The following is a 24304-nucleotide window of genomic DNA, read 5'->3' as shown; positions in this document are numbered from 1 at the left end:
TGATTAAAGGCTACTGCCAACTTTCTAAAAGGCAGCTCAGAGCACACAAAACCTCTTCAGCATAGTGTTTTTCCCCTCTGATCCCTTCATTCTGAGGATTATTAACCTTAAAACTGGAAGGAACCTGCAGATCATCTGGTCCAACCCAATAAATTTGATAACTGAAGAAACTGGCTCCAGAGAGACCAAGGCATTACCCAAACCTCTACACCCACCTTGTGACGATATGAGGACAAAGCCCAGGGCGATATTGTTTCTATTACATTAGGGTGATTCTCTTATTATTTTGGACTGATGCTAAAGCTGAAACTGCAATACTTTGGCCACCTCATGTGATGAGTTGACTCACTGGAAAAGACTCTGATGCTGGGAAAGATTGGGGGCAGGAAGAGAAGGGGATGATCGAGAATGAGATGGCTGGATGGCATCACCGACTCTGTGGACATGAGTTTGAGTGAACTCCGGGAGTTGGTGATGGACAGGGAGGCCTGGCGTGCTGTGATTCATGGGGTCGCGGAGAGTCAGACACGACTGAGCGACTGAACTGAACTGAACTTGTTATTTCAAAATTATAAGTATATTCATTATGTTTCTAGATTATAGTCACATGTCAAGCTTTCATGAATTATGATTATAAACCAAAGCTGATGTGCAAAGCAGTATAAATATATTTTTAACAATATAGGAAAATTACCCTCACTCATTATGAAAACTTCATTTATCCTTATGGTAGATAGACTTTATGGTTCACATATAGCAAGGTTATTGTAGCAATGATCCAAGATGTCTAATATCTTATAAAGAAAATAAGAAAACTACCTGATAGCTTTAATTATGTTAATATTCAAAATCAGGTTTTTTTTGAAGTTAGCTTCTGTTAGGAAAAAGAGGAGTTTTGTACCACCTGTTAAAATCAGATTGTGAAGATTTCAAAGAGCCTCAAAGACTTTCCCCTGCTTCTAGAAATTCCCGTGTTTAAACAATTTCAGATGTATAAAAGTCTACTGGTTTTAAAGAATTTACTAAGTAGATTTTTTTGGAACCTTTAAAATCTAATGAAACTTTATTACATGGTGGAACTGTCCCTGGATTCAAATCCAGCCTCTGTAATTTACTGGCCATGTGATTTGGGGAAAAGCTCTCTAAGCTTTAATTTTCCTCAGAAAATAGGAAAATATAAAGAGCCAACTCATTGAGTCATAACATGAATTAACTGATAATCCCCTAACTTAGACCCTGCCATACAGGAGGCACTCAAAGAACGGTTCCTCACTTTCCAAAACTTGTGAACCACTCCCTTAAACCTTGAAATATTCAAGGTTCCCATATGTCACCTCTAAGACAGTTCATCACAAGTGGAAGTAAAATCTTTATCGAGTCATAATTACTCACATTTGTTTGGAAAATATGATCACCCTACCTAGAAGAAGAGAGGCTTTTGACAGATTTTTTTAGAGCCTTTCAAAAGTGTTGTTTCCAAAAGTCACTAAAAACAAGAATAAATCAAAAGATGGGCAGTGATGATTTCCTAAAGACCCTGACCTTTGACTTACACCAACCTAGCATCTAATTTTATTTTTTTGGACCAGAGAATTGCCTAACATTTTTTTGTGTGCTAATACTGAAATAAACTATAAATATCTGTACACTCATGAACTCAGTGAAACAAAATGAAGTACACTTTTGAGGCAAGTCAAGCATAGAAAACTTGGCAGGTGGGGGGCAGTTTGGAGCTCATCTACAAGTTTAGGGGTTCTGTCACACAAACCAAGAAGAACAAAGAACAAGAGGACTTGAGCCCATGGGCAACCCCTTTCCTTATTTAAATATAAAGTATTTCTTACCTTCATAATCTAATTGTAGTGTGGGTTGTTCACAAATGAATATATACTTTCAGCCACAAAAGTATAATTTTTTTTTCTTACTTTTCTTTTTTTTTTTCTTCTTAAATTGTCTAATTCGTGTTAATTGTAGTAGTTTTTCCATACATTGACATGAATCCACCATGGGTGTACATGTGTTCCCCATCCTGAAACCCCCTCCCACCTCCCTCCCCATCCCATCCCTCTGGGTCATCCCAGTGCACCAGCCCTGAGCACCCTGTTTCACGCATCAAAACTGGACTGGCAATTCATTTCACATATGATAGTATACATGTTTCAATGCCATTCTCCCAAATCATCCCACCCTTGCCCTCTCCCAAGAGTCTAAAAGACTGTTCTATACATCTGTGTCTCTTTTGCTGTCTCGTATACAGGGTTATCATTACCATCTTTCTAAATTTCATATATATGCTTTGGTATACTATATTGGTGTTTTTCTTCCTGGCTTACTTCACTCTGTATAATAGGCTCCAGTTTTATCCACCTTATTAGAACTGATTCAAATGTATTCTTTTTAATGACTGAGTAATATTCCATTGTGTATATGTACCACAGCTTTCTTATCCATTCGTCTGCTGATGGACATCTAGGTTGCTTCCATGTCTGGCTATTATAAACAGTGCTGAGATGAACATTGGGGTACACGTGTCTCTTTCAATTCTGGTTTCCTTGGTGTGTATGTCCAGCAGTGGGATTGCTGGGTCATATGGCAGTTCTATTTCCAGTTTTGTAAGGAATCTCCACACTGTTCTCCATAGTGGCTGTAATAGTCTGCATTCCCACCAACAGTGTAAGAGGGTTCCCTTTTCTCCACACCCTCTCCAGCATTTATTGCTTGTAGACGTTTGGATGGCAGCCATTCTGACTGGCGTGAAATGGTACCTCATTGTGGTTTTGATTTGCATTACTCTGATAATGAGTGATGATGAGCATCTTTTCATGTGTTTGTTAGCCATATGTATGTCTTCTTTGGAGAAATGTCTGTTTAGTTCTTTGGCCCATTTTTTGATTGGGTCATTTATTTTTCTGGAATTGAGCTGCAGGAGTTGCTTGTGCATTTTTGAGATTAATTCTTTGTCAGTTGCTTCATTTGCTATTATTTTCTCCCACAAATGAATATACACTTTCAGCCACAAAAGTATAATTTTGTATTAGTATTTATAAGTATAGTTACAATGCAGACATCTAATGTGGCATATGGAATTGAAGTTATGAATCATACCTAAGGACATATGATTTTAAAGATACTAGTTCCCAAAAAGTAATATGGTAGAGTTTTTATGTTGTTTTTCTTTGTTTTGTTGTTACTGCATTTATGTGACTCTCTGAATAACAACCTTTGCTTCTATTGTGTGTGTGTGTGTGTGTGTGTGTGTGTATCACTTTAAGTAGGCTAGCAGTGCCATTAGTATTCACACTTACAAAACTCCTATAGCTTTGTCTTTTCAGCAAGTATTTTTCCTTACTATAATGGAGGAGATTTCATTGTGACTTCTGGGCACACATTACCCTTCCCAGACCTGGAAAGACCTGCTTTCTATATCAGTCAATATGGAAGATACAAATAAGTAATTAACACATGCTCAGTACAACTAGTACTCTGCTTAGCACTTTTCATGCGTTATCTAATTTAATGCCCACAGCCCTATGACACAAGTTTTATTCTCAGTGCCACTTTATAGATAAGGAAATTACAGTATAGAAAACTAAGTGTATAAAAGTTAAGTAGCATGTTCATGTGATAATTATCAGAGCCATCCAAGTGTAACCTGACTTCAAAGTCAGTGACAATTAAAATCTTTTATTACACATATTATGTTCCACAGATTTTTTTTAAAAAGTTCTTTTTGCACATGTTCTTCTAAAACAGGAAAAGGCGGGCATAACAGTATCTGAAGTGTGATGATTGCATTTTTGGCCATCTTAATAGCATAAAAATGGAGAAGGAAGTGGCAACCCACTCCAGTATTCCTGCCAGGATAGTCACATGGACAGATGAACCTGGTGGGCTACAGTGCACGAGGTCACAGAGAGTCAGACACAACTTAGCGACTGAACAACGTCTACAGAGAGCATGATGGTAAAATTCAGAGGCATGAAAGAACAGATACTACCAAAAATTTGTCAGAAGTTAAAAAAAAAGAAAATATGTATACTTCAGTAATAATGAGTGGGCAACAAGAAATAAAAGAGATCCATCAAGATGCAAGTTGTTAGGATATTTGGGAAGGTTCTCATGTGAAATGGTTCTTGTTTGGAAAGAAGGTTCATTGTCTTTGAAAATGCATTGTCAGAGAAGGGAGTAGAATGTGTGGATTGATCTACCAACCCTAAAGAGTTTACCATAATTCATAGCTTTTTCAGAGGAAAAATAGAAAAAGCATTTGTTTGCTACCACCTGAGACTCTTAGTGAAGATACAAAGGAGATTTGTCCAGCCTGCTTGAAGATAGGGATGCTCTGTAAGGAAGCCAAAAAGTGCTGCTGGCCCAAATACATCTGGAGAGTAATTAGCTTTAGCAAACCACCAACAGTATCAGCTTGATCACCAGCAAGACCCAGTCATGATAATGAAGCTATCTGTGTTTACTCTAGTATGATCATGACAGGCACAACGTCAGTATGTTTAAATCATTCCAGCAATTTAACATTCCTATAAATTAACTCAAGAGATCAACACCAAGTGTCAACAAAGTGAAAAATGAAATGGACCTGTGACCATGGGTGGGAATTTCTACCACTTACTCTAATGCCTTAGTCAGGGTCTTCATGTCCCAGGGCCTCAATTTTATCAGTAAAGTTAGAATCACTCAGAAAGTCTTTGTGGAACAACTACTAAGCACTTGGTTCTGCATTGTAGGATATTAAAAGTAAAGGAAGACAGAGTCCACCCCTCTCCCAGGATTTAGAATAATATATATTCCTACTCAAGGAAATAGAAACACTGGCTATCAGTAATGTTAGCACTTCACTCTTCTTTTCTTTTTTTTTAGGGAATATATGGAATTCCATATATTTTTAGGGAATGTATGGAACATTTAAGAGGTATGCATGCTCAGTTGCTCAGCTGACTCTGTGACCCCATGGACTGCAGCCTGCTAGGCTCCCAGGTTCAACCCAGGGATAGAACCCGAGTCTCCTGCATCTCCTGTATTGCAAGTGGATTCTTTACCGCTGAGCCACCTGGGAAGCCAGAGGATATGAGATTCCTTTAACAAAAGAGACAAGGTCTTACTATGTTGCCCAGGTTGGACTGCAGTGGCTCTTCACAGGCACCATCCCACTACTAATCAGCACAGGAGTTCTGAGCTGCTCTGTTTCTGACATGGACCAGTTCACCCTTCTTTAGGTAACTTGCTGGTCACCTGTGGCCAGGAGGTCACCATATGAATGCTGAACTTAATTTAGACACCCATCAGCATAACGCACCACAACCTAGAACTCCAGGACTCAATCCATCCTCCTGCCTCTGCCTCCCAAATAACTGGGACGATAGGCACCAGGCACCAAGCCCAGCAGCACTTTACTATTCCTAATCAAGATATCAGACCTCATCAGCTATGGTCACGTGAGTGGAAGAATCTCTATCTGTTCCTCTTATCTTTGTAAAGTTTTGTAAGAATTCAGTTCACTGGTCACATTGCTGCTGGGAAACCCATGGAAAGGCTCTGCTGCTGCTGCTGCTAAGTCACTTCAGTCGTGTCTGACTCTGTGTGACCCCATAGACGGCAGCCCTCCAGGCTCCCCCGTCGCTGGGATTCTCCAGGCAAGAACACTGGAGTGGGTTGCCATTTCCTTCTCCAATGTGTGAAATTGAAAAGTGAAAGTGAAGTCGCTCAGCCATGTCAGACTCGTAGCGACCCCATGGACTGCAGCCCACCAGGCTCTCCCGTCCATGGGATTTTCTAGGCAAGAGTACTGGAGTGGCTTGCCATTGCCTTTGCAGAATTAGAGTTGTATGGAATAATCTAAGTATCACTCCCATATTTCTATTTTCAGTGGTTATTAAGAACAACCCCTGGAATCAGACTACTTGTATGTTCATATTCTAGCTCTGCTACTTACTAACTTGCTCTGGGGTGAATAAGCCTTGGTTTTGTTATCTCTAAAATGAAATTGTGAACATTTTATTGTGAGAATTAAATAATATCCATACATGTAATACACTTTAGAAGCATGACTGACAGGAATTCGTTATTGTCAAAATGATCCTCTCCACACAGATCACTAAGGATGCAGGGTCCAGTAGGTGAAAATATAGCTGCAGGAAGCTGTGGATTTGTCTTTGCAACAAGTATCTAAACCCAGATTAGATTAAGTATTCAAGTTACAATTTATCATTGATGCCAAGCCATAAAAATATATTTCTGACGAGACAAAATGAAGAACAGAGGGCATCGTTATACATGGTTAAATGTTTATAATTAATAGAAATATATTTATGTGTGTGTGTGTCTTCAGGCAAAGACAGAAGGCACACATGCTTAAACCAGATATTAGTGTGTTCCTCTCAACAAAATGTACAGTCCTTTCCTTCAATACTTAGCATCAATAACTTCCAAACTAATGACACGATAATATCAAACATTAATTAAAAGCAATAATATTTACCTGAAATATATATATATACCTATATATATAATATATATATATATATATTATAAGTGCACAGAGAGAAACAAGTTGCAGTTCAGGAAGAAAAAGAAGCCAAGATTATTTGACACTTTTTGGCAGTTTCTCTTGGAATCATTAAATTCTATTTAACCTTTAGTTTTAGCTTCTCATTGAACTTGTCCAGAGAGCAGGAAGGAGTTCTGTTAGTATATTTTATGGGTTCTAAACCCTAACACATTATGTTTCTAATACATGAGCATTCAGAAGCTCAACTCTTTACTTCTAAATAAGAAATTTGTCCTCCAGTTAACGTCCTGACCTGAAGATTTGTACATTTGCTATTACTTTCAAAGAACTGTCTCCAGCGCATAATTAGTTGAATCCATAAAGGATATTAATTCATCCCCATTATAAATCATTTCATTATGTCATTCCTTTTTCCTAAGTTTTTAGAATGAAACTTATATCATGCTTAAGGTTTTTGCTTCTGTGTACAACTAAAACTATGAGTGATGACAAGATGTCAGAATGTGTCCAGTATGATTTTGTCCAAAAGAGATTATGTGTACAGATAAAATCAAAATATGCCACACAACACGTTAAACACCTGGCGCTTTATAATCCCTGTTAACATAATGAAAATTTCTTTAGAGGCAGCTTTAAATTTTTACAGGTTTAACTTTTTACGGGTTCACTGTCTCTCAAACTCTTCAACTATTAAAGCTTTTCTTGAGGCATCTATTAACATTTTATAGAAAACTTGTGTCCAGTAGAACACCCTTTGGAAATTAATGACAAACGTAGAGCAGCTCTTCACATATCCAAAAAAGGTCACCTGTCAGGAACAAAACTAGACCTCGAGGTGCAAGCAGGCCTCTGAAGTAGCTGCAAAAAAATCACAGCTGGCCCATAGCAAATGCGTGTGCTGTGTACTAAATCACTTCAGTCTTGTCCAACTCTTCGTGACCCCATGGACTGTAGCCCGTTAGGCTCCTCTATCCATGGGATAATTGCTGGAGTGGGTTACCATGTGTTCCTCCAGGGGATCTTCCCAACCTAGGGATTGAATCTGAGTCTCTTATGTCTCCTGCATAGGCAGGTGGATTCTTTACCACTAGCGCCACCTAGGAAGCCCCGAGTCTGTAAATGAGCTTTCCCTTGGTTCTTCATTCACACACCCATCTCCTGGAGATGGAGAGAGAGGAAAGCAAACAGCATCATGCAACCATAAAAGCACAGCAAAGTGAGACCATTTACAGACAGAAAAACAGTCCTCTATGTGCCTATAGACTGTGGGGTGTATTATTGTATTAAGGACTCAAAGAATTTATGTTAGTAATGATAACACTGATTTTTCCAGAGGAAGCCATGTTCAATAATCACCCCCAAGTAAAGAAAGCAGAGTGAAGTACCCCTCAGAAAAATTTCTAGGAAAAATTAAAATGTTTCGGTGTTTAAGAAAATTCATCTTTCTGGAACCCTTAATTACAAGTGATAGGAGGAAAGTTCCTGAAAATTGTTGCAGTGCTTATTTTAGCCTGGAAGAATGAATGGTGGGAATCATACTAAATATGTTTAGATTTAGAGCCTGAATGTAATGTAATGTAATTAATTTATAATATACAGTTTAAGAGAGAATTTTACATCCATCTGTACAAAAAATACTTTCGCTTCTAGTGTTATTAAACTAATCTACATTCAACAAGATGACTTGCTCAATGAAAAGTGGCTTGCCCCTCCCCTCATTTCTAATGAGTTAGCTGTAGAATACAGTTGCTAGATTTAGCATAGAAAAGTACTTGATGCCCACTTAAACTTGAATTTCTCTGAAATTCTCTGCAAGCTAAACTTAACTGGGTATCATGTGGTTTTTACCTGGTAACTCTACATATAGAATATAATATGGATTAAAAAAAAACATAGGGAAGTGAGTCTCCAAGTTCACAGGCCATCTGGGAAAGATGAACAACTAAGTGGTTGGACCTTTTAACACAGAAATAGAAGAAATAGATTCTAAAATTGCTAAACCTGAAAGACCTCCACGGAGAGTCTTCCTTCCAGGAGGACCCTTCCCAGGGAACAACGAGACCACTCACGTCCGGATGCAATCAGCAAGAGGTTTATTCGAATACCAGGTACCTGGGGCGACAAAGTCTGTCGGTAGGCTTTGCGCGCCCAACGGTTGGAGTGAGGGGTTTTTATAGGAGCGGCGAAGGCAGGAAGCGTGGGTACAGAAGCGAGAAGCTTGGTTACTGGGTCTCTATTGGCTGATTTAAAAGCGAGGTCCTAATAAGGCGGTTTTTCGGGTGAGGCGGCAGGTTACACAAGCACCTATTTCTGTTCAAAAGATCAAGCTGGCAGAAGCTCACTGGCCAGTTCATACATGCACGGAAGCTCATTGGCCAGCTTATACGCGCGCGGGGTTTTTCTGGGGGGGGTTTCCCTTTTTTTTACTCTGGGGGGGGTTTCCCTTTTTTTTTACTCTGATTGGCTCGACTTTTGGCGCCGGCGGGACTTTTCTTGGGAGGAGTTTCTTAATTCTTGGCGCCGGCGGGATCTTTTTAGGGAGGAGTCTGTGACTCAAGTTTGTGTGTCCCAATCCCCTCCTCCCTCTAGGGGCTTTTTGAGACCTGGCCCAAGATGGTTAAATTATGGATTTCTCATTCCCCCATTTCTCTTGTGAATAAGAATGGAATCTTTCATTCGAGGTTTTTAAGCCATTTCTATTCATATTCACCTTGTCTTACTTGGTGATATTGCTGAGTTAGGACCAAGGCTTGCACAACTGACAGTCTGTCTTTAATGAACTGCATTAGCCGGTTGAAAATGCATGGGCCAAACAATAGTATTAGCAGGATAATTATTAGAGGGCCCATGATGGAGGAGAGTAGGGTTGTGAGCCAGGGGGAGCGATTGAACCAACTTTCAAACCATCCCTGTTCAGTCTCGAATAATTTTTGCCTCTGTTTGAGTCTTTCTCTTAGCTTAGCCATATTGTCTCTCACTAGCCCGGTATGGTCCGCATAGAAGCAGCACTCCTCCTTTAGGGCTGCACAAAGCCCTCCTTCCTGCAAAAATAGGATATCTAGCCCTCTCCTGTTTTGCAGAACTACTTCGGAGAGGGAGGTAAGTGACTTTTCTAGAGCGCTCACAGATTCTTCTAATGCTTTGATGTCAGTGTGCATGGCGGCCTGGAGCTGTCTGAACTGACTAGTTTCTATGAGTGCTGCCGTCCCCGTGCCCAATCCTGCCGCTATTCCTCCCACCATAAATCCTCCAAGCAGCACGGCCAGGGTGATAGAAACAGGCTCTCTCTTATAACGAAACTTTTTTTCAAAATAGTTATAGACATACTCAGAACTATGGTAGGTTATTCTAGGCCATAACTCAACCAAGACACAGTAGTCAGTGGTTCTGTTAAGCACTGCGGCAGAGACACATGGGGTTAGCCCGGTGCTGCAAGCCCAATAGGTCCCAGTAGGGGCTTCTAGATAGTAGGTGCCCCCGGTTAGGGTTTTGGTGGTGTCACATAAGACCCGGTGGGTTTTGGGGATGGTTCCAAGGCAAAGTCCTTTTCCAGAAACCTGGGACAAGGTTAGTTTATGCTGAGTGCCAGAAGCACATCGGCTGGAGACCTGGGTATGATTGGAGTAGTTGCCCCCGACTGCTATACCCTCGTAATAAGGGGGACTAGACACTAGGCACAGCCAGCATTCTTGGGTCCTGTCAGGGTCAGAGGCGTTAAGGGCGAAGTAGGCTCCCTGTACCAGGTTGAATAATCGGTCCCTAGTTTCTGGTGTAGGGGCCTCTGATGGTCCTGGCAGAGGTGTCAACTGACTAGGTGAGGGGGTACTAATTTTGATTACGGGGCGTATCTTAGGGGCTTGAGGGCTCCGAGCCGTCAGGACGGTGTTGGGTCCGACAGCAGCAGTGGGGCCTGGGGTTTCTATGGTTTGGAGGATGGTTAAGATACCCCCGTAATAGGGGCCATGCCAATAGATGGGCCCCATAGTGGTCTGAATTCCCCAGCTGAGCCCTGAAGTCCATCGGAGTCCCTTTGCTGTTTCTTGGTTGAACATTATCTTAACTTGGGCATACCTATCTTTCCCGTCTGGGCCTGGGGAATATGCACCCCAGTCGGGGGCCTTTAGTGCAAACGAGAAGATAATTCCATCCCTGTTTCCAACGTCCCACTTATGTTTGCCATCATTTGAGGTCACGCAGGACCAAGAACTACACCAATAATGTTGTAGGCCCCCGCAAGTTTTCCAGTTTTTCATATACCCTGGGCATGCCCAAAACCCGTTGTCCTGCAGAAGTCCCCCGGCCCAAGTTACTTGTACGAGGTCTTTGAAGTTAAAATACAGAATTGGCCACCAAGTGTTGGGGGGGTGAATCTCGGTGGTCGAGTTGAGTACCTCGCCAGTTAGCCCATCTAGAAGTTTCCAGGTTATTTGTTTTGGGGTATGGGGGTTAGCAGGGGATACAGGTGACAGGGAACCCAAGATTATAAGGATTACAGCTATATAATTTTTGAAAGTCTTATCTTGAGTGGATTTTGAGAGCGCTGGAGCTTCCATCGAGGCGGTCCGTCCGGGCTGTCTTGGCTGATGTCGGCGGAGCTCGATGACGGGGCACGCTTAACGTGCGAAGAGTGGATCCAAGCAGCGATGCCGTCTACCTTCAGGGCGGTTGGGGTAGTCAAGAGGACTGTATAGGGTCCTTTCCACCGGGGCTCGAGGTTTTTAGTCTGATGTCTGCGGACCCAGACAGAGTCTCCAATCTGAAATGGGTGCGGGATCACGGGTTTGTTCAGCTGTTCCTGGTAGGCTGCGGCCAGTGGTCCCCAAACTTCCTTTTGTACGATCTGGAGCGCCTGCAGATGGGCTTTTAAAGAAGGGCTGTTAGCATGTTCAGCAATATGGGGATCGAGGAGAGTGGTGGCCGGCGGTAGGGCCCCATATAGTATTTCAAATGGGGTTAAGCCGTGGGGCCCTGGGGTATTCCGGGCTCGGTATAGGGCCAGGGGCAGTAGGAACACCCAGTCTCTGGAGCCAGTTGCAAGCGTTAATTTGGTTAAGGTCTCCTTGATGGTTCTATTCATTCGTTCTACCTGCCCTGAACTTTGGGGTCTGTAGGCGCAATGTAATTTCCAATTAATCCCCAACAGCTTAGCCACCAGCTGACTTACCTGGGAGACGAAGGCTGGCCCGTTATTGGTCCCTAGTGCCTGGGGCATTCCATACCTGGGAAAAATTTCTTCTAGCAGCTTCTTGGTGACTGTTCGGGCCGTCTCCTGTTTCGTGGGGAAGGCCTCTACCCAGCCAGAGAAAGTGTCCACAAACACCAAGAGATATTTATAGCCATAGTGTCCTGGTTTCACCTCAGTGAAGTCGATTTCCCAATGTATGCCTGGTCGGTGTCCCCGCACCCGGGTTCCGATCCCATATCGGGCTTTGTTTGCATTAACCTGGGCGCAGGCTCTGCAGCTGCCTGCCACTTGCTGTAAAAGACTGTCCCCCTCTAATAAATAATATGGGTTTTCCTTCTCTATGAGGGCCTTCATTTTTCGGGGGCTAAGGTGGGTTAATTTGTGTAGATGGTCAAAGAATTCCTGAGTCTGTTTCTTGGGCATTACTGGCTTTTGTTGATAAGTCCAGCATCCCTCTTCAGGTTTATAGGAGGCTCCCATCTTCCGTAGTAGGCCTATGTCTTCCTCAGTATACTGGAACGGCCAATTTGAGGCATAAGTATTGACAAGTCCCGAGGCCAGAGGGAGGATTTGCGAGGCATCAGGTGGCCCGCTTGAGGCCGCCTCTCGGGCCGCTCTGTCGGCCATCCGATTTCCTCGCGCCACGGGACTGTCTCCTTTTTGGTGTCCTGGGCAATGTACGATACTGAGTTTTCGGGGAAGGAACAGGGCCTTTAGTAAATCTAGAATCTCAGTCTTATTTTTGATGTCTTTTCCCTCAGAGGTAAGGAGCCCTCTGCGTCTATAAATTTCCCCGTGGATGTGGGCTGTGGCGAATGCGTACCGGCTGTCGGTGTACACATTCAACTTCTTACCTTCTGCCATCCGGAGGGCTGTGGTCAGGGCGATGAGTTCGGCTTTCTGGGCTGAGGTCCCCGGCGGAAGGGCTTCTGCCCAGATTACCTCGGTTTCCGTAGTCACAGCTGCCCCCGCCTTCCTTTGTCCGTTGTCCACCAAGCTGCTACCGTCAGTGTACCAGGTGAAGTCCGCGTCCGGCAGTGGTCGGTCTGTCAGGTCTGGCCTGGTCCCATGCGCCTCCGCAAGAATCAAGTGGCAGTCATGCCATTCGGGTTCTTCCGGGATCGGGAGCAGGGTGGCCGGGTTGAGTGCCACGATGGGACCGAAATGCACTCGGTCCGTGTCCAGGAGCATGGCTTGGTAGTGAGTCATCCGGGAATTGGATAGCCAGCGATCTGGTGGCTGTCTGATGAGGGCTTCTACCGCGTGGGGGGCGAAGATGGTCAGAGGTTGTCCCATAGTCAACTTGTGGGCGTCTTTGGTGAGAACTGCGATGGCGGCCACCATGCGTAAGCAGGGTGGCCATCCTGACGCCACAGGGTCTAGTTTCTTGGAGAGGTATGCCACAGGGCGCTTCCAGGGTCCTATGGTCTGGACTAAGACCCCCTTTGCATAACCTTGCTTTTCATCTACGTATAACCCGAAGGGTTTAGTCAGGTCCGGGAGCCCGAGGGCGGGAGAGGTCAATAGGGCCCTCTTAATATTTTCGAAGGCATTGGAATGCTCTTCCCGCCAGTCAAAGTATGCTCCCTGTTTTGTGAGAGGGTAGAGAGGTGCCGCCATTTCGGCAAAACCCGGTATCCAAAGGCGGCAAAACCCCGCTGTCCCCAAGAATTCTCGCAACTGGCGGGGGTTTTTAGGGACTGGAATGTTCATGATGGTCTGTTGGCGGGCTTTAGTCAGCCACCTCTGTCCTTCTTTTATCCGGTAGCCCAGATAGGTGACATGTTGTTGGCATATTTGGGCCTTTTTTGCCGATGCCCGGTATCCTAAAGTCCCCAAAGCCTCGAGGAGGGCAGACGTACCTTTTTTGCAGTCTTCTTCCGTTTTTGCCGCTAGTAGGAGGTCATCTACATATTGCAGCAGGATGAGGGTTGGGTGTTGGACTCTGAAGTCAGCCAAGTCTCGGTGCAGAGCCTCATCGAAAAGGGTCGGACTGTTTTTGAACCCTTGTGGGAGGCGGGTCCAAGTTAACTGTCCGGATATCCCCAGCTCTGGATCCTTCCATTCAAAGGCAAAAAGGGGTTGGCTATCTAGATGCAATCTCAGGCAGAAGAAGGCATCTTTAAGGTCTAGCACCGTATACCAGACATGGGTTGGCGGGAGCCCACTCAATAAATTGTACGGGTTGGGGACTGTAGGGTGTATGTCTTCTACCCTCTTGTTGACTTCTCTCAAATCTTGAACTGGCCTATAGTCTCCCGTGCCTGGCTTTTTTACAGGGAGGAGGGGGGTGTTCCAGGGCGACCGGCAGGGGATTAAGATTCCTTGGTCTAAGAGTCTCTTGATGTGCGGCCGGATTCCTTGGTAGGCTTCTCGGGACATGGGGTATTGCTTGATTGACACCGGGGAGGCGGTAGCTTTTAGAGATATTATTAAGGGCGGCTGTCTAACGGCCAGTCCTATCCCCCCGGTCTCGGCCCATGCTAGCGGGAATTTTTGTAGCCAGAGGTCGCCTTGAGCCTCATTAGGTCTTTCCTCTTCGTAGAGCTTATATTCATCTTCCAATTTTAGGGTCAAAACATGGAGGGGCTCCCCTTGGGGCCCCGTCACACAAGATCCCGCCTCTCTGAAATGCACTTGGGCCCTGAGCTTGGTGAGGAGGTCTCGTCCCAACAGGGGATAGGGGCAATCAGGCACATGTAGAAAGGAATGGATTACCTCTCCGGTGGCCAGGCGTACCCTTCGGTCCGTGGTCCACAGGTATCGCTTACCTCCCGTGGCGCCTTGGACCCACGCTGACTTGTTACTCAAGGGTCCCGCAGGACGAGTCAGCACGGAGTGTTGAGCGCCGGTGTCCACCAGGAAGGTGACAGGTTGCCCCCCAACGTCGAGAGTTACCCTGGGCTCAGGGGGGGGCTCCTGGCCCTGACTCTCCTAGTCTTCCAAAGTTAGCAGGGCCGTCTGGGGCCTCGGTCGGCGGGGCCCCTTTGGTCGCTTTGGGCAGTCTCTAATCCAGTGTCCTTTTTCTTTGCAGTATGCACATTGGTCTTTATCTATTCGGGGCCCCTTCCGTTCTCCCCCTAACTTATCCTGCCGCTGTCCTGAAACTACGGTGGCCAACAGTTTACTAAACTCTTTATTTCTCTTACGATCTCTTGCATTTTCCCTTTCTTCTGCCTCTTTCCTAAGCCTTTCCTCTCTTTCTTCTTGTGTCTCTCTCTTATTGAATATACGTTCTGCCTCCTTTACTAAGTCTTGTAAGGAACTCTCCTTGAGATTTTCTAATCGCTCTAGTTTCTTCCTAATATCTGGGGCGGACTGCCAGATAAAGGACATGGGGAGGTTGCACCCCGGGTCTTCAGGGTTATAAGGAGTGTACATGCGGTAGGCTTCTTTAAGCCGCTCTAGGAAGGCGGAGGGGGACTCCTCAGGACCCTGGATGACTTGTTTTACCTGGGCCAAATTGGTGGGGCGTCTTGCTGCCCCCTGGAGACCCGCTATGAGCAACTGGCGATAGAGACGTAGGTGGTTCCTACCTTCAACCGTGGAGAAATCCCAGTCGGGGCGCCCCAGGGGGAAAGCAGCGTCAATCTCATTAGGTAGTTGGGTGGAACGACCGTTTTCGCCCGGGACATTTTTCCGGGCCTCCAAAAAGACTCGCTGCTTCTCTTCAGTGGTTAGTAGTGCCTGCAGCAGCTGTTGGCAGTCGTCCCACGTGGGTTGGTGAGTAACTAAGATGGACTCAATTAAGGAGATTAGCCTGGAGGGGTCTTGGGAGAAAGAAGGATTGTTATTTTTCCAATTATAGAGATCGGAGGCAGAAAAGGGCCAGTATTGGGGTTGGCCATTTGGCCCCGTTCGCAAAGGAAGGGCCTGCGAGGTGGAGTCTGGGGGTTGCTCTCGGCGGCCCCGCAGTCGTCCGGCCACCGGGGAGGGCGCCGGAGCGGTCGGGGCGCTGGGAGCTGCTTCTGCTGGGGCAGCTTCTCTCCTTGGGGCAGGGCCTTGGTAAGGTGGGGGGTCGTCGGTTAGGAGATCTATGAGGTGGCCTTCCTCCGGCGGTAACACCGGAACTGTCATAGGTGGCCTCTTATCTTTCTGTTCGCTAGAGGCTTTAGTCAGGGTTGGATATAAAGAAGAGTGAGTAGAAAGTCGGGTTGGGGCGGGTGAAGGGAGGAGCGGAGGGGTTGGAGCTGATGGGAGAGAGGGGCCTTTGGGGGTGACGAAGGGTTTGACCCAAGGCGGGGGAATACAGGCCAGGGCTTCCCAAGTTACGATGTAAGCCACTTGGTCAGGATGGCCATGCGGTCCTGGATCCATGATTCTGGATTTCACCTGAGAAATAATGTCGAGGTTAAACGTCCCGTCCTGTGGCCAACCCACGTGGAAGGATGGCCATTCGGACGAGCAGAAGGTGATCCATCTTTTTTTCCGAATTTCCACCGACTGGTTGCGGGCAACGGTTAGGACATCTTTCCAATGCTGCAGAGTAAGACTTAGGGGGGTGGTTACGGATTGACCCATCTCTTCTAGAAGGACAAATCCCACTATGAAACAAACAAACAGTAAACAGACACCACAACACCAAAATCGCACAGTGCGGTCTTTGCGCAAAACCGAAAGCAAAAACTCGGATGGAGACGTAGATGAGGGTCCGGTTCCCTCGTCTCCCTGGAGTACCACGTACCCCTCGGACAGAGGCTGAGCCCCAAAAAGTCCAATTTGGTCCGTGGACTGAGACAGATGAGCACCGAAAAATCGGGCTCCAGGCAGCCGTGGAACGTCTTCCAGGCTTGCGGAAGGAAGTCCGAGCTCGTCAGCTCCTTCCCAGTTCTGCCAGATACAGATTGTTCAGCTGAACTCTAGAGCACATGTACAGTACAGAAGCGTAGAAGCAGAGAAACACAGAAGCATAGGAGCGTAAGAGCGCTGGCCAGCTTACCTCCCGGTGGTGGGTCGGTGGTCCCTGGGTGAGAAAGGGCCTCGATCCCGGACGAGCCCCCAAATGAAAGACCTCCACGGAGAGTCTTCCTTCCAGGAGGACCCTTCCCAGGGAACAACGAGACCACTCACGTCCGGATGCAATCAGCAAGAGGTTTATTCGAATACCAGGTACCTGGGGCGACAAAGTCTGTCGGTAGGCTTTGCGCGCCCAACGGTTGGAGTGAGGGGTTTTTATAGGAGCGGCGAAGGCGGGAAGCGTGGGTACAGAAGCGAGAAGCTTGGTTACTGGGTCTCTATTGGCTGATTTAAAAGCGAGGTCCTAATAAGGCGGTTTTTCGGGTGAGGCGGCAGGTTACACAAGCACCTATTTTCTGTTCAAAAGATCAAGCTGGCAGAAGCTCACTGGCCAGTTCATACATGCACGGAAGCTCATTGGCCAGCGGGGTTTTTCTGGGGGGGGTTTCCCTTTTTTTTACTCTGGGGGGGGTTTCCCTTTTTTTTTACTCTGATTGGCTCGACTTTTGGCGCCGGCGGGACTTTTCTTGGGAGGAGTTTCTTAATTCTTGGCGCCGGCGGGATCTTTTTAGGGAGGAGTCTGTGACTCAAGTTTGTGTGTCCCAATCCCCTCCTCCCTCTAGGGGCTTTTTGAGACCTGGCCCAAGATGGTTAAATTATGGATTTCTCAAACCCTGGTCACAAGCTAAGGCTAGGCAAAAATCTTTTCAGGTGATACCCTAAAGCCGAAATTCACTCTGTCATTTCCTTGCCAGAGATCCAGCATGGCCAAGCTGTGGTCCTGAAGGAATTACTACCCAGCTCCACTTTCCCTTGACAGTCGACTTGGGAGAAGGTATTTCGTTCGGAAAAATCCCTGTCCTGGGTCCTCAGGTGGGGACAAGATGCTGTTTCTTTCTTATTACAATAAATATCCTTCTGCTTTGAAAGACTGGGTGTGTGACCACTTAGTTTATCTACATAGGTGCGTGGAGTTGAGTGGAAACAGCTATATATTCCTGTGATCTTGCGTATATAGAGTCGATGTGAAAACAAGTGATGGTGGTAGATCCCTGTAATGCCCCAAACACCAGGATTCATGCCTAAAACTAGGGACTTGGATAGAATAGTATTCTTGGGCAAATTACCTCTTGTGCCCCAGAATCCTTATCTGTAAAATGGGTATAATAATGGCCTTTACTTCATAAAGTTGTCATGAAGGTTTAAAACGGTCATAGAACAGCACAAGTCCATAACTGGCTTTCAGTAAATGCCACTTGTCTTCACAAGATGATTTTCCTCTTATTCTCTATTCAGCCTGGAGATTTCCCTAGTAAGGAGGCCAAAGCCAAAGCTTCTTTCTTAAAGCAACTAAGTTATTTGTAGTATTGTCCTCACTGATAAGTTTTTTTATTCTCATGGCCTGACATATTTAGTAGCTTCAGAAGCATCTTCACAATGATTTAGGTTTTTCCAAATATTTGAAAAAACTCAGAGATTTATAATTCAGAGTCCTGAGTCAATGATGATTGGGTCTCACATTCAGGCTGGAAGGATCCCCAGTCCAGAAGAGAGTTGCCAAATTAGTCATCAAGTTAAAATCAGGAGGAGAATTACCTGATGAAAGGTTTCTGGCTTGGACTGCCCTGGACTGCCAGGTGACTGAGATGCACAGGCTATAGTGGAGTCAAAGGTGACTGTCTTTGGGTTGACGGTGGGCCTCTACTTCCCACCGTGCGTCACTCTCTGCACACCCACCTCCTCACCCACTGAGGAGCTGAGAAGGCTGAATTAACTCGGCCTGTGTCATGTCCTGAAGAAGATGGATGTTTTACATACTACTACTTAAAGTGGGGCATTTAGGAAGAGCCCTTATGAAGTATCTATTTTCACTTTGTATTTAGTTGGCACTCTTTGGGTTGAAGAAATCATACATACACACAGTGACCTTTATTCATTTCCTATTCCTGAAAAGCCTTTCATTAAACATTTCCAGCATTTTTTTTACAAACTGAGTTTTTACAAAGCTGAATGAGTTAATGGAGATCCCACTGTCTGTTTCTTTCCCTCCCATTTTCTCATTATTCCATAGTCATAGTTCCAAAATTGAGACTTCTGCATTGGAACTCCTCTTTGATGAGGAAGGTCAGGCCCTCACCTGTGCAGTTTCCAGTGCTCTATTATTCATTTGGATTGGCAGGTCTCTTAATTAACACCTTGTCTGTATTTACTGCAAAGGTTCAAAGTTTGGAGCTAAAGCCAAGAATGTTTAATGTGAATTTGCCACATTCAAAACAGAAATGATTTCATCTGAGACATCAGCCCAATAATGTCTTGAAAATGCACTGTAAACTTACATTTTCTGATTATTAATTATTGATCATCCATATTATACTAGGCAGAATGAGTTTATCATTTCTCATTTCTAGTAATTTAGATAAGAAAAAAAAAGGCAAATAAACTAATACACATTCTCTGTTGCTAAAATGAGGAGCTACAAAGGTAAAGTGGATGCTAGTATTGTTTACAGTTATAAGCTCCCTCAATGAATATTCATCAGAGCAGAAATTGTATTGACGTGTTCTTTCAGTTTTAAAGGATACCACTGAGTAATTGTATTATATGCATAGGTGCTTTATCTGAATAACACATTGTTTAAAAGAGATGCAAATAGCAGCCAGGGAGGAAACAATTGGAGAAGCATTTTCTTCTTTGCTGTTGGATTCTGCCCTTGGGATAGCCACACTTCAGTACAGCCTATTCAACTCTAGTATTCATGACATGCTGCTGGTCTCACAGGCATTAGGATATTAATTGCTGTCTGATCCTCCTAACTAGCCTGACTGATTTGTGGAGGCCAGAACAACATTAGAAACCTGACAAGGTTACTTGCAACCTGACATTTTATTTTTTTGTTTATTACCTATTAATTACTGTTAACTGCCATGTCACAGCAATCTATTTCAAGAAAGTAGAATTACCATTAGTACACTCTGCCTGTTAACACAATTTTTGTTTTCTTCTGTAATTTTTTTATTGACTCATATTTAACAAACAGATCTTCAAATCCAATGACAAGAATGTAGCATTCGAGGACATTTAAATATTGTAGAAGAAAAGTATTTCTGGTTTGCAAAAATACTGGTAATGTTGAGTCAAAACAAAATGATGAAAGTGCTACAGAATGGGCTTTGCTTGGTTCTATTTACAAGAAAAGAAAGTTTTTGTAAGTGATTCAAAGTGTGCTGTGTTTACAAACATTTAAATAGATGAGAGAAAGTGTCATCTTCATTCTTTCCAAGAACTAAGGAAAAGTCTTTTATGATTAAGTCTTTTTTACTGATTCATGATTTTACTGAATCAGAAATTGATTTCTACTCTATAATTCAGTTCAGTTCAGTTCAGTCACTCAGTCGTGTCCGACTCTCCGCGACCCCATGAATCACAGCACGCCAGGCCTCCCTGTCCATCACCAACTCCCGGAGTTCAATCAAACTCATGTCCATCGAGTCAGTGATGCCATCCAGCCATCTCATTCTCTGTCGTCCCTGTCTCCTCCCGCCCCCAACCTTTCCCAGCATCAGAGTCTTTTCCAGTGAGTCAACTCGTCGCATGAGGTGGCCAAAGTATTGCAGTTTCAGCTTTAGCATCAGTCCTTCCAATGAACACCCAGGATCGATCTCCTTTAGAATGGACTGGTTGGATCTCCTTGTAGTAAAAGGGACTCTCAAGAGTCTTCTCCAACACCACAGTTCAAAAGCATCAATTCTTCGGCGATCAGCTTTCTTTACAGTCCAACTCTCACATCCATACATGACCACTAAAAAAACCATAGCCTTGACTAGACGGACCTTGGTTGGCAAAGTAATGTCTCTGCTTTTTAATATACTATCAAAGTTGGTCATAACTTTCCTTCCAAGGAGTAAGCGTCTTTTAATTTCATGGCTGCAATCAGCATCTGCAGTGATTTTGGAGCCCCAAAAAATAAAGTCTGACACTGTGTCCACTGTTTTTCCATCTATTTCCCATGAACTGATGGGACCAGATGCCATGATCTTTGTTTTCTGAATGTTGAGCTTCAAGCCAACCTTTTCACTCTCCTCTTTCACTTTCATCAAGAGGCTTTTGAGTTCCTCTTCACTTTCTGCCATAAGGGTGGTGTCATCTGCATATCTGAGGTTATTGATATTTCTCCCAGCAATCTTGATTCCAGCTTGTGCTTCTTCCAGCCCAGCGTTCCTCATGATGTACACTGCATATAAGTTAAATAAGCAAGGTGACAATATACAGCCTTGACGTACACCTTTTCCTATTTGGAACCAGTCTGTTGTTCCATGTACAATTCTGACTGTTGCTTCCTGACCTGCGTACAGGTTTCTCAAGAGGCAGGTCAGGTGGTCTGGTATGCCCATCTCTTTCAGAATGTTCCACAGTTTATTGTGATCCACACAGTCAAAGGCTTTGGCATAGTCAATGAAGCAGAAATAGATGTTTTTCTGGAACTCTCTTGCTTTCTCCAAGATCCAGCGGATGTTTGCAATTTGATCTCTGGTGCCTCTGCCTTTTCTAAAACCTGCTTGAACATCTGCTTGTACTCTATAATTACCTGAGATAATTGTCACGGATCCTCCTCAACTGGGAAAAAAAGGAGCAAATTAACCATGTTTTACTTCACTAATAAGAATAAAAATATGATGATCGAACAATATGATAATCTGAAAAATTAGCCTGATTTTTTAAGTTCTTATGAATTGTTTTTAATTTTTCATATGATGACAGATATTTCTGGTTCCTTGTGGGAGATTAAGTATATAGACACACAATACCCTGATCAGATATTAAAATATAACTCTGACCCTGTTGTAGCCATGCGTTCCAGGAAACAAACTCACTCAGAAGGATAATGCAGATAGTGAAGTGCAGTTTATTACACCAGCGGGCCCAAGGCAGAGTCTCCTCTTAGCCAAGGACCCCGACCAACATTTGTGAAAATCTTTTATAGCCCTTGTATACATGTCTGAACCCACCACTCCAAATTCCTTGAGACTTACATAAACCAAGGAAGATACAACCCCAGTAACCCCATCATTCATGTGCTATGTGCTCAAACAGTCAAACAGTTAGCCAATAATCAATAAGCCCAAGGTTACACTCCGATAGATACAGAAAAATTTATGGCCTGTCTTGAGGAAGGGGTGATTAGTGTATGTTTTCTCTTAGGCGATGAGTAACCTAGATACGATCTTAAAGGTTCCCCTGTCTGGAGGGGGTCTTATCCTTCTGTTGTCATTTTCATAGGCACTAAACACAGAGTTCAGAGTCACCATTGGAAAGGTGGCTGAGCATGATCAGCATGAACAGGCCTAAGATGTAGTCCTTCCTTCTTCAACCCATAACCTTCAGAGGCTAGTCCAGCAAGCCAGACCACAACCTGCTAGCCATCAGACCCAAATGGTCAGGACTTGTTGAAAAACTGAGAGCTTTCCTAATTTTTACTCCTGACTACAAAGGGATAAAGTCAATGGAATCGGATCAATGGGATAAAGCCAAATATGTGACCCTAACCAACCTCATAGGAGGTCCCCCTTCTAGTTGGCTGGCCTCCAGCTTCTCCACATCAATTGTCTTCTTTTAGGGCATATCTGGAGCTCTGCTTTTTTCTGCTATAAAGCTGTCCCACTTCGCTGCCAGTCTTTGAGTTTCTGTCAAATGCAAATTATGATGGCTGACTCTCTTGCTGTAACAGGTTCTGAATAAATAGCCCTTAATGGTTTTTGCTTGAATGGTCTTCATTTATTTCCATATGTAGGAATAGACTACATTTTTCTAAGCCATATTGTTTATGACTCTTTTTTATCAATATATTCTTATATGACTCTTTGGACAACCTCCATAAGTCAACTGGACATTCTTAAAAAACATGATCCCATTTTTTTCCATAATTTTCCAAATATGAGAGTGATATTTTACCCAAAAGTAATTAAGACTCCTATTTTTTTAAAGAGTACCTCTAATTTACTGGTTAAGATATATTAAATAACATTCTAAAATAGAGCCAAGGAGTTATATTACTTACATCTAAAAGAAGAATAGGATTAAAAATAATTTTTCTATCATACCTTGTAATAAACCATAATGGAAAATATGAAAAAGAATATATATGTTCTATATAATATATATAAGAATATATGTATAAATGAATCACTCTGCTGTACACCAGAAACTAACATAACATTGTAAATCAACTATACTTCAATAAAAGAATTAATTACATTAAATAAATAATTTTTTCAGAGAAGTTTATCAAAGGTAGAATCCCATTCTGTACAGTGAGACATATTCTACAGAGAGACTTTTAAGAACTTCATAGCTTTCTTAATCAGGAATAGAGTAGCACGATCAATGTTAAGTCTAGTTTTAAACCATATGTTATTGTTTGTTGATGTTTTTTAATCACTAAGTCATGTCTTACTCTTTGCGACCCCATGGACTATAGCACTCCAGACTCTTCTGTCTATGGATTTTCCAGGCAAAAATACTGGAGTGGGTTGCCATTTCCTTCTCTAGGGGATCTTCTCAACCAAGGGATTGAACTTGCAACTCCTGTGTCAGTAGGCAGATTTTTTACCGCTGAGCCACCAGGGAAGCCCTTTTTAAACCATGTAGAAATTCCCTAATGCGAGATAGATCTAATCTACATGCATAACTGCTTTGGAGTTTGTTTGGTAGCTTAGTATTATGCTGAGCAATTACCACAGTAAAGCTGTGATCACATGACACATTTATAGCCATGAAAGTGTGAAAGTGTTAGTTGCTCCGTTGTGTCCAACTCTTTGTAACCCCATGGACTGTAACTGGTCAGGCTCCTCTGTCCGTGGAATTTTCCAGGAAAGAATACTGGAGAGGGTAGCCATTCTCTTCTCCACAGGATCTTCCCAACCCAGTGATCAAACCCAGGCCTCCTGCATTTCAGGCAGATTCTTTACCATCTGAGCCACCAGGGAAGCAATTACACCCATACTGCACCCAAAACTAAAGATCATAAAACTAACATTATGGAACTCTACCAAGGAAGGCCACAAAAGTCAAAGTTGAAGCCATCTATCAGCCTCAGAAATTCTATGTTTCTACTTGGTTCTGTATTTAAATAAACCATCAAGTATATTAGCATAGAATAGTGGAGTTCAGAAATATACCTAGTTCCTGTCTCACCTATTCATGCTGTGAACATGTCTGGGAACACCAACATTCTCTTAAAACACAATACAAACTAGGATTCATTGCCATCAAATATACTATAAAATTTCCAGTTGATTTTCCAATTGAATTGCCACCAAATTATTTCTTGATTTAATATATTTTAGTTTAATATATTTTTTGTATTTGATTTTCTTATTTGCAGGAAAGCAAAGGCTTAAAATATATTCAGTACTATATTCGAGAATTAACTCAAAGTGCTAAACAAATTTCAACTTGATAAAGTTATTTCTTTTTTAAAAAAGATGCAAAAGTACACAGCCAATTCCATCTGCTCCTGACAAATGTTTGTACAAGGCATCAATGTTAATTCTCTTAAACTTTTTAGTAAAATTATACTGTAGACCATTTTGTCCACCATTATAATGGAATCACAGTGAAGGTCATTCTGGAACTATCAGAAG

General features: G+C 43.6%; 1 protein-coding gene and 1 non-coding gene across 2 annotated transcripts; both read right to left on the bottom strand.

Annotated features, from left to right (window-relative positions):
* Nucleotides 1-5100: 5100 nt before the first annotated feature.
* LOC148778860 (signal recognition particle RNA) lies at nucleotides 5101-5399 on the bottom strand. Its single transcript, XR_016038475.1, has one exon.
* Nucleotides 5400-11018: 5619 nt separating this feature from the next.
* On the bottom strand, nucleotides 11019-16229 carry LOC129560772 (uncharacterized). The gene is given in 1 exon segment (XM_088833565.1): nucleotides 11019-16229. A coding segment is annotated over 1 exon segment (5211 nt).
* Nucleotides 16230-24304: the final 8075 nt, after the last annotated feature.

The sequence above is a fragment of the Moschus berezovskii genome, chromosome 1 (assembly GCF_049115385.1).
Source record: "Moschus berezovskii isolate FMDL1 chromosome 1, NW_MosBer_1.0, whole genome shotgun sequence".
NCBI classification, from domain to species: Eukaryota; Metazoa; Chordata; class Mammalia; order Artiodactyla; family Moschidae; genus Moschus; species Moschus berezovskii.
The sequence above is the reverse complement of the archived record's forward strand: the minus strand, read 5'-3'. Positions and strand labels throughout refer to the sequence as shown.